The sequence below is a fragment of the Pieris napi genome, chromosome 10, assembly GCF_905475465.1.
Source record: "Pieris napi chromosome 10, ilPieNapi1.2, whole genome shotgun sequence".
Classification (NCBI taxonomy): Eukaryota; Metazoa; Arthropoda; class Insecta; order Lepidoptera; family Pieridae; genus Pieris; species Pieris napi.
In genome coordinates, this window is record NC_062243.1 from 7952118 (window position 1) to 7964186 (window position 12069).

At 33.3% G+C, this 12069-nt stretch overlaps 1 protein-coding gene across 3 annotated transcripts in view; it reads left to right on the forward strand.

Moving 5' to 3' along the window:
• Positions 1-12069, forward strand: part of LOC125052884 (multiple C2 and transmembrane domain-containing protein) — an 82493-nt gene that overhangs the window by 29921 nt on the left and 40503 nt on the right. For all 3 annotated transcript variants that reach the window (XM_047653939.1, XM_047653941.1, XM_047653940.1), the window contains exon 4: positions 1254-1401. In XM_047653939.1, coding sequence (XP_047509895.1) covers positions 1254-1401 — 148 coding nt within the window. The remainder of the gene's footprint in view (positions 1-1253; positions 1402-12069) is intronic.

Here is a 12069-nt window from a genome sequence, read left to right on the forward strand (position 1 = left end):
ATGCTAAGCTGGTGAAGCTTGTGTTATGGGTACTAGGCAACGGATATACATACATATTATAGATAGATAGACATATAAATACATATTTAAACACCCAAGACCTAAGCACAACACCAAATGCTCATCACATCGATGTTTGTCTCAGCCGGGGATCGAACCCGGGCCTATTGGATTCGCAGTCAGGGGTACTAACCACTAGACCAATGAGCCGTCACTATAAGTAAAACTTACTATAAACATACACAGAATGAAATAAAACGTTAAGTAATTACCGAGCACTGAATTCTTGCCATAAATAGAATATAAATTTTATTTTTGTAACTTTTTAAATTAATCACTTAAACGTGACTGAAAAATTCTTGGCACGACGTTACCTCAATGAATAATTTAAAGGGGCTGTGGAGTTTTTTTATTCAATAGAGAGGTAATTAGGACAGGAGGGAATTAGATTATGGTCTGTATAAGTTTAGTACAGTGTTCTAACGACTGATGTAGTTGACCAATTTATATCCAGAAAATCGATTGGCGCTACAACCCTTGCTCCTAGATTTGTATAGACCAGAGTTCCCCAAACCTTTTTGTGTCGTAGACCCCTTGTTATGTTTTTCCGACCCCCTACTTACCTGATATTGATTTCCTGTAAATTTTTAACTGTAGTGAAGTTTAGTGTTAAAAACTTAAAGTAAAAACACATGTTAATCTATACATTTAATAACTGAATTTAAATTAAAACTACTTAAATTTTTTTTTTATCTGATATGTAGGTACTTTTATAAATAATGTATATGTTTTGATATTATAAGATAGTATGATGTAAGTAAATAGGTACAATCAGTGTATGTGTTGAGATCCACTACCGTGGACCCCCTTTTTCATTTCATGGACCCCCAAATTTTTTTTCGCTGACGTAGACCCCTTGCAGGTCGTCATAGACCCCTAGGGGTCGATATAGACCACTTTGGGAATCACTGGTATAGACTATTAGTTGATTAGCCTACTGTCATCGATTTAAATTTTCCAATGTGCTAGTTTCCACATAAAGAGTATTTTACATATGAGCAAGCATTAATTGCTTGAAATAACAAATTTAACTTCGAAAGGTAAAATTGAGAGAGTACATTTGTTTTAACAATAAGTAATAAAAAGAACCATGTATTTATATGGACCTCACGGGTAAAAGAATTCCACAATTTTCTATTTTTTTTCTTTAAATTTAATTTCAATATTTTGATGTATCAAATTGCTTATTTTAGAACCGTTGGCAACGCAGTAAAAGTCGTGAAAGATGTCCAGCTGGTACAGTACTATCCGTAGCACCAGGTGCTGACAGCAGTGGCACGGACTATGACCACAGTTCCGAACCTACTCCCGCTAACTCACCATTGCATAGGATAAGGAAAGGTAAGCTAAGACTTTTGTAATACCCTACATTCACAGCCGAAACTATAAATTTAACAATCCAAATAAGGCTTAATTGTCACAGCCAAAATTACTGAATTTCTGGGTATACCGGCTTAACCGTTTACAAATAATAGTTAGTTGGACTATTTATAAAGCCAGATTGCCTTCTGTATCCATTCATTCGAAACAATGATTGTTTTGTCAGTTATATGTGTGTTTACTACGAAACCAAGGAGGATGTTTAGCCGAGGGGGCTGGCCATGCGTCATACTCGTGAACGGGTGCTACTTGTGGTGATTGAATTCGTGTATGCGGTGATGTTAGTTATTTCGACTATGTGTTTGCGTGTTGTTCCCACGAGAATGTAAGTGCGTGCTCCTATTTCACCATGCTGATAGAGGACAAGTCTTTGTTTTTAATTTACGTTATTATTATTAAGTACTTAAGATGTCATGTGGAACATGGTGTAATGGTTGCAGCTCCTTACAAACATTGCGTAAAAAAAAAAAACATGGCGATTAAAAAGAGTGGCGGAGAGTTTATTGCCAGTTCTTCTCATCCGTTCTACGCACTTGATTTGAGAACTGGCACTAAATGTAATGTTAGAAGCATTTCATATACATTTCTTTTTTTTTTCATTTTTCATTTCCTTTTACAAAATAATCCAATAATAACACAAAATATATACTACGCTCGGCCCTAATTCGGAATACATTTTCATTCTAAAAGCAATTCTAACTGTCTGTTTCTGTGAGATGGGATAATAAAAGTTTTTTAGAAACTTTTCCCGTCAGGTTTGTCGCTTTGCAAAAGTTTGGGAGTATCTCGATAGTAGACATACGACAGGTCCATTGAAATGTTACGATTTGAGGGCCAAACTGAACATTATGTATGGGACTTGTAGGGGAGGTCAATACCCAACCCAAGTTTGTGAGGTTGGCGCCCTTGTACCCCGGCCGCCATCTTGGAAAAAGGGGTGAAAACACGTTTCTGGCTATATCTCCTAAACTAGCCATCTTACAAAAAATTTGTGATGACATATTTTGTAGCAAATCGGTCTACAATTATGTCTGTGTGACTCTTTATCATAAATCCAAAATTCAAAAAGATATAAGTAAAAAAGTGAAAAAATTTCCTATTTTGCTTAATAACTTATTTTCTTTTGATTTTATCAAAACTATTAAAACAATTTTGTAGAGGATCTCTTTCTGATTTACCTCCATATATTTTTTTTATATTTCTTTTATTGGAAACGCTGTTAAAGCGCTCCAAAGTTGACCAGTCAATGCTCATGACAATGCAGTCAAAACAACATTTTTACTTTACTTTTAAGGTCTCTCTTTTATTTTAAACATATTTACGAACATTTTTATTCAATTCCAACAAATTAACTTATTTATTACTGACTATGCCTATTTATTGCCACCTATGAGCAAACCACAAGTTTAATAAATGCACCAATAGATGGCGTGAAAAATATATAATTATAAAAATTTAATATGAGCCCATTACAAATGAGCTATAATCAAAAACACAGACTAATAATAGTAATTTATATTTCACGTAAAACAGAATATATATGAAAGTTGTCTTCTTTCTTGAAAGTCGTATTCTTGCGTATTGTTGAATAGCGCCATCTGTTGAGGTACTTTGGCATCTGATCCAAGTCTGCGTACAACTTTAACTTTCGCTTGCAAAGTAATGTAGTAAGGTATAGGACCTAATATTTTTTAATGTCTCCAAAAGAGGGTAGACTTACAATTCATACACGTATAAATTGTGATAATAAAGAGATTAAAAGTAAATTGTCTTTGGTAATACCATAAAATTAAATCAAAATATAATTTACTCATTTGTACGTTATTAAAGCGTTGTGCGAATGAGAATAAATCCCCAGATTTTTTGTTTAACAAAATATTTGTAATAGGCTTGAATTTTCGTGTTCCTCAAAACAAAACAAACGTTAAATCTCTATCAGTAGTAGCCATGGTGACCCGTTCACGAGTAACGCATCAGCCCCCTTACCACATTGTAGGGAAAAGGAGAAACCGAAGCATGATCGCCACCAAAGCAAAAATATTAAAGTTCATCATGTTAAAGTTCACAAAGATCATGATTTGAATTCCTTTTGTTTTATTTTTGGCCCGGGGATCCCACAGCACAGTATAGTTTCGTTACAGACCGATTAGAGAAAACATTTTTCTTCCGACTAATCCATTTAACCGAGCGTGATATACGACACATACGCATTTATGTGATATCTTGCTCGCGTCCACGTATAGGCTGAGCTCCCCTTTGTCTCCGCTATAAAACCGCCAGCGCGCGGTTCGCGCACCGTTGCACGCTCCGGGAGCGCAAAGGTATCCCCTTTGTGGAGCAGTTGCAGGAGCGCGAAGCGCAAGAGGTTCGCGAACAAAGTGGATACGCAGATTTAGAATACTCATAAGTGTTGACAATTCTCGAAAAAGCCAAGAGTGCCGCTCTGTTATCTTTTTCGAACATTTCTGCATCAAACATTAGATAGTGCTGAACTGAAGCAAATCATATCCAAGTAAGATCATTTATCTAAGCTTAGCCTGCAACTTTATTTTGAAGTTCGATTTCAATTTATGACAACACTTTACCTCATTAGGGATTTTGTTAATTATTGCCCTGGGAGAAATACTCAATTTATGAAGGCTTGAAGATGGTGCACTAATTTGTCTTCATTACTAATAATAATAATATTATGGGTACTATCCTTAAAATTACAATAGTTTTCCATATACAATATTCTCGTAACCGTAGGATTGTAGTGTGGACTCAGTTTCTGCACTTAAGTCGCTCATTTGGTCCGTTGTGCGTTAATTTCGTAAATGTATTGAATAGCCAGATTTAAAATAAATTCTTTAAATGTATGAAGCTAAAATAGATAATATCGCGTATTTTTTCTTGTTTGTAAAGTATATAAACATTTTTTTTGAAGGTCAGTTTTAGCAGTCTCATATCATAAAAAAAGGTGAATACTCGACTAAACAAAAGCGAATCACCCACATAACATCTACATTATTTTACTGAAATTGGATACTAAAATTTAGTTCACGAAGGTTAATCTAAAAACGTCGGCTTTTCGTGTCATTTTAATGACATGCGACCTTAGCAAATTTGGACCCGTGTAATAGGGCTGTACAAACCAAATAATATTATCTCATTCTAGTACTCTCTTTGAACTTAAGTTTTAATAAAGTTTGTTTCTGCAGTAAATATTTTTAACTTTTTTATTATAACCTTAATAGTGTTTTAATTATTGCGACATATCAAATTACTTATGTATAAAATAATGTGTGACATAATAAATTTCGTAATAATATTCTCGTGTCTCGGTGGTTGTAGTTAAACTCCTCCGAAACGGCTTGACCGATTCTCATAAAATTTTGTGTGCATATTGGGTATGTCTGAGAATCCGACAACAGCTATTTTTCATCCCCCTAATTGTTAAGGGTAGTCCACTCCTAAATATATTTTTTTATTTTTTTTATGATACAATATTAAAAAATAAATACAACCCCTAACTTTCACCCCTCTACGATCAGCCCCTATTTTTTTTATTATAAATGATATACATGGTAAAACGACGTTTGCCCGGTCAGTAACATAATATAAGCTTCACGTTTCAATACTCTTCGATAACCCTATACTAAATTACCATTTTCAATAGTGGGTACGGGTCTAAACTTAGTGCTAAGAGAATCAGTTTAGGTAATATACTTAGTTGGACAACAAGCTAGAACTTTAGACGAGTTTCAAACATTTAACTTAAATTACGTTAACTTTGTTACATTAGAAATATAGTTATTTTACAAGCATTAGCTTCGTTCCTTCGTTCTTGGGTAGATAAAACTTAGTATATAAATACATACTAAACAAAAGTTACTCGCTAATGCATAGTCATTATCCTAGCATTATGCTAAACATATTTAAACGATTGCATATATTAACGCCATATATTGTCGCAAAGTTACTAGAACTACAATTGCTGTAAGCTATAATGCAGTCGAATCGTCAAGTTATGTAAATAATATAATAATGTCATGTTTAACCCGTTTCAGTTGTTTTAAATTTTGCGTAGGCCAAACACCGTTCTGTTTGATTGTCAATCGATAGTAAGATGGACACGCTTTTTATAAACGTACTTCCTGAGATGAAAATATGTGTATAGTTTGTCTAAAATGGTGATGTAACTCACTTAGGGACGTCCTTGATTGTAATTTAGATAATTTGTCTCGAGAGGTAATTGCTTGTGATTCAGGAGACTTGCTTCGCCTAATGACTAGGTACGTGTCTAGATACGTTACTACATTATACATAAAGTATAATGTGTCCAAATATATAATGTGTCGAATTACATAAGGAAGTAAAGCCAATCGCCATATGGGTAAACAGAGTCACTTACTTAATTTAAAACAGTGTTGGCTAAGTAAGCTTCATCGTGCGACTCTAATCTCTGAAGTCGTAGGTTCGAACCCCGGCTGTGCACCAATGAACTTTGTCCGCATTAAACAATAGCTCGTACGTGAAGGAAAATATTATAAGGAATCGGCCGTGTGTATCAGATACAGAAGGCTGCCTCCTTACATGTATATTAGAAAAACAAGTGATTACTAAACAGTTACAGACATTTGAGGCCTATGTCTTAAAGGGTTGAAGCGCCACTAGTTATTCTTTATTGTAATTTGGTGAGCATGACTTAAAATAGAAGTTACATTTGACAAACTAAAATAAAAATAGCGTGGTGGAAAAAGTTTTATTTCTTGACATACCATGCTCTTCAAAGACAAAAAGCATGATAAGAAGTTAGTCCCTTATTTACCTTTGTGTCAAGAGAAATAGGCTTATCAGCGGTCGCCAGTAGTGAGATTCCAATTAACTTTTCAAGGGACTACACTAATCCCAAATGAGTTCTACACAAAGAAGTCTTCATCTAACGGAATGGGCTATATCGAGGACAATCTTACTTCATTAACTCAGTAAATAAGATGTTTAATTATTTGTTTTGTTTCGCTTCTTTTGTCTTTTACAATCCCGTAGGATTTGGATTCCTATTTTTGTTCCTATAGGAACAGAAATAGGAATTTTTGTTCCTATTTTTGTTCCTATAGGAACAGAAATAGGAATTATTAGGGACATTTTTTTTTATCAATCCAATCACATTTTTAACCATACAATACCAACTATCCGTACTGGTATGATGAAACGTCGTATCACAACAGTCCTATCATATTAAATTTATTTATTTTTAGTTTACATTAATTAAATTGGTTTTGAAAAAACTAGAAAAAGGCAAATACGTTTCTGCTTATGTTATATCAAAAAACGTTTTTCATATTTTTTATTTTGTTACAAATTTGATGGTAATAGATTGTAAGTAACACATACTTAAGTAACTGAACAGTTAATACGATTTAAACCTATAAATTTTAATATAGAATTAGACTGAAGCTTTTGATGTGCAGCAAAAGACCTCTATTGTTTTCAGAACAAGGTCGTGTTGAGAACTTTTATCTTTATTGGATCTATCATTTCAACAAAGACTAGGCGAATCTTGCAACTTCGCTGTATTTTAGTGTCAATACTCGATCCCTGCTTGTGTACCAATGGACTTTATATGCATTTATCACTCGCTAGTAAAGTGAAAGAAAAGCATCTTGAGGAAACGGGAGGAATTAGATCTCAAAAGTCGACGGCGTGTGTCAGGCACAAAACATCGATTTAGTGACTTACTGCAAAGCCATTCAAATCATATAATTAAAAAGTTAGTAGCATATTTTAGATTTAACGTGTAAAACCCTTTCGAAAATGTACAATGTAATAAAAACATTCACATTCAATAGAAGGTCAATTCACAAATTACATTTGGTCTAGATATTTATTACCCCACAAACAATATGACTGGCTGAATGCCGAATATCTACACAAAAACACTAATAAAGTACTGATGAAATCCTAGAAGCTTTTATTACACAACGTTTAATACTGTAAGTATAATTATTATAGTTTAACTTAACTTATTATTTTCTTCCTTACTCTAATAGACGAAAATATTGTGACTAACTAACGTTTAACTGTTTGCGACGACGGTGTTTGGTGTATTCGCTTTAATGGAAAATTTTGTAACATCTTTGCCGACATCAACATCGTCCAATACAGAAACTGCTACAGGCTCAAGTGGTTGGGATATGTCACATGTGCACCGAATGGCGGACGACGGAACCCCAAGGTCCTGGCAAGAGCAACCCCGGTAGGCCAAGGCTGCGTTGGTGTGATGGAGTTGTCAAGGTCCTCGAAACAATAGCTGTTCGAATTTGGTCGCAAAAAACACGAAAAGGTTGCGATGGCGAAATATACATACGGAGGTCCACAAGGAGCTGTACAGCCATTGATGATGAGAAACTAACGTTTAATATGGTCTAAACAGAAGTCTCCGCGAAATGTCTTTAAGTGTTTTATGGACTGTGTTAAACATATTTTTTACTCATCTATGGCTGATCGAAGAATGCCGCTTAGTGGTGACAATTGCCCAAGGATGTCCTTATCAGTAATAAAAAGCTATTAACATAATGTGTGAACGAGAACGAATATAAAAAATTAAAGAAGAATCTATAGTTATTTTTTACTTACTATTATTTTCTGCTTTGTTTATAGTATGTAATTTTTTTTAAATATCGTCTATATCGAAATCATAACTATGTTTATTTACATTAATATAATATATACAGTATATAACGTTGATAACGCTTTGTTGAAAGAGACATAACACAATAGTATTTTAAACGGTCGAATGAGACTGATTTATTTTTTATGAATAATGTTGACTTGTAGCACGCCCTTCGCATATTTGATATTAATTTTAAGCGTATTCATTAAGTAACTGTATTTTGTTTGTCATAAAATTATACCAGTGGGAGACAGACGACCCTAAACTACCTCATCCCCCATCCCCCATTTCAATTTTCCATTCAAGCGTTCAGTTGTCTCTGGCTCCGCGTGTGTTACAGTAGTGTCGCGGTGATTAAACATTTCCCGCGTATTTTTAATCTGTGACAATTTGATAATAATGTGATTTTGGATGCAGTGTAGTGTGTGTGATTTTTTACTAAATCATTTTTATACATGACTTCAAATATACTATCTTTGAAAAATATCGTAACGTGCCACAAAATAGTAATATTTCGTATTAAGTACATATAAATTGGTAGCGGAAAAAGTTACAATGAAAATATTTTAAAAACCGTGTCTTTCTGTATTTATATTATGATTTATTTCTAATGAAACTGTAATACTTAAACATGGTAATGTATAATACTTTTATCCTAAAACAGTTGGGCAGATTTTCAGCAATCATGTATCAATCTATGACTATAGTCATAGATTAGGTATTATTTAAAATTATATTTCCAGTATATAACAAATACAACTATTATTTACCTTGTAACTTATAACAAAATACGACAAACGTCTACGAATGTTTCACCTTTCGCCTTTAAACTTCCTCGTACTTTTATAAAATTCATGGAAAATTTCTTAAGAGTAGATTGAATCCAAAAAAAGTGTTAGCCAACTAGTTGAAGTTCAGGTTTTTTTTTTTAAATAAAAGTTGAATCAGAAAAGATTTAATGAATATTAAATACAGTAATGACAATAAAGGAAGAGCAGTGTTGGCCTAGTTGCTTCAGCGTGCGACACTCATACCTGAGGTCGTAGGTTCGATCCCCGGCTGTGCAATGGACTTTCTTTCTATGTGCGCATTTAACATTTGCTCGAACGGTGAAGGAAAACATCGTGAGGAAACCGACATGTCTTAGACCCAAAAAGTCGACAGCGTGTATCAGGCACTGGAGGCTGATCACCTACTTGCCTATTAGATTTAAAAATGATCATGAAACAGATTCAGAAATCTGAGGCCATTGATTTATTTAATGATAATAAAGCCAATGACAGGATGATGATAAATGTTATCTATGCGAACCCAGCTTCATTTTAATATAATTCTGTAATTAAAGATAATACCGCAATGATTCAAACAAATTTAGAGTTTTGTATTTCTGAAAACTTATAAGTTAATGATATTTTGTTATGATACAATTCTTACCTCGTTCCATTAACATTGCAACCGCGTACAAATTATTAAGTGGTGTCCAATATTTGTCCGGTTGCTGTGGTTTCAGACAAATCGTTTTTAAATCTTTTTTAAATCCTATTTTGTCGAATTTCACTTTTGGTAGAATATTCTGCGCTTTGGAAGGTGACCCGTCTCACCTAGATTCGAAGTGGGTCGGTAAAAATGATTTAAACTATGCTTGTCGGTGCTTAAACCAAGTTTAAATTTTAAAAATAACGTTCTTGAATTTGATGAGACTGCCTTTGTGCTATAATGACGTAATGTTTGTGTTACAATTTTATGTCAGCTATAATAATAATTGTCTTCAAGAATAAAGACCGCGAATGTAGTGAATTTATTCTATATTGACTTCTATATATTGTTAATCGGTTATTAAAAAAGGAATTCCTAAGCGATATCAGAACGCAAATATGAATTTAAGCTTGATAATACTTAGACGTAACCAAAACTAAAACGATACCTGACTAAAAGTACAGTTTTGATATTTGTGTCAAAAAAAGGGAATTTTTTAGGCAAATATTGGTTTACGCGAGTACTACGCTTTTTAAGATCACTTCTGATGCGAATATTACATTATTTAGATAACTTTCTACGTATAATGCTTCGTAGTTCGGTAATTTTCTCCTATTATTAGAAATATCCTTTTTTGTAGTAATTCTAACGAATTATTACAAAAAAGTATTTCATAATATACACAAAATAACCTTCAATCCGTTATTAAATAAACATTTTATACATGCGACATTACGTTTTCGCAGTAAATTGTACCTAGATTATATTATTTTCATACTTAAATATTGAAATTCTTAGCTTAATATTTGTAACTTAAGTTAATTTATATTTAATGTGTTTTGGAAAACGTTACACAAAAAGAGTATTTTCATGGAATTTTTAGAGATAAATAAGACCTTTTTATATTTATTACCTGATCCGTATCACCTCCGATCGTTTAATTAAATTATAATAATCACAATCTGATATTGATACTAGTGGACCCGACAGACATTGTCCTGCATGATATTTCAAGTAATTAGTAAAGCAAAGTATGAAAGTACCGACTGCAGCGCCATCTGGCGGGCTGATTTGTGAATCTAAACCATTCCCAGATCCCCTTGAACACACACAAAGAATTTCATCAAAATCGGTCCAGTCGTTTGAGAAAAGTTCAGTGACATACACACTCACAGAAGAATTATATATATAAAGATGTCACTCAGGCAGCTTTCACACTAGAAAGTATATTTGTAATCGGCTCCCTAGCGCCAGAGATTACAAACTAACTGAGGTAAATTATTTATCTTAAATTCTTTTATCTTAAAATATAATTTTAACATATATATCATACTCTATTAAGAGTTCGCTGCAAGTTTTATTTGAAAAGGTTATTGATTATGTAACCAATAAAAGACAAGGGGCGGTCATGAATTTTTCACGGGGAGATTTTTATTGCCATTACTGTATTATTCCAGCCACTTTAGGTTCAATTTACAAATTGTTTTGATAAAAAAAAGAGCGAAAGTTCTTTTTTGAAATGAAATAAATATCGCAACCTCTGTGCTTCTTTGGTAACACTCGATGTATAATAGAAGCTCTATTCTCGACGATACAATATTTTTTTGGGATTTTGCTGATTGTCTATATGAAATATGATCAATACAGATAACAACAGGTGAGTTGGACGAGGTACCAACTTACTGATAAAACGTAAAAGGCAACAAATTCACGTTTCTTTTAATTATTTATTGGCTAAATAACTTTCTATTCCAACCAGAAATAAATATATATTTTTCTGTTTGTACGTACGTTTTATCACCATATACTGCCCTGCGATTCTGTAACTCACTGTTAATCCGTGAGTCCACTACGCAGTAACAGCGCTCCCTTCGTCACTGACGTAATTTTTGGAATCTCATGGTATTCTGTTAAGAAATTTTACATTACGTCTTGATAAGTGGAGGCAGGTAACCTAGTAAGTTGTTGTCTATTAATATCGTGACAATTGACTCATTTTATTTTATAAAAAGAGTAAATTGTCAAAATTTTCATCATACATAAACAAAATATTTTTAATAAAACAAAATAGAGAACAAAATGGTCGACGTTTGAAATAAAATTAATAATATTAAAAAAAAGATAAACTGCCCTGCGATTCTGTAACTCGCTTCACACACTCTCAGCGCTGAGTTTTGCTGTCAAATCGTTCGTTTCGGTGTCATGTTACAATTTGGTATTCTGTTAAACAATAACCGCGACAAAAGCGCCGCTCAAATAAGATTGTTCACATTTGGAACTAAAATTTGGCACTGCTACACTTACGCTCCAAAATTGTTGGTATTTGGTATTCTGATACATACCATTTGACATCTCATCTCATTTAAATGTACATTTTGTACGTCAAATTAAAAGTTGCTCTTCCCTCGCTGAAATCGTCATTTACCAGTGAGTTAGCCATTTTTAGCGAAGTTAAAACTTGTTTTATGTGAAAATATTCTAACATAGGACAATCTATA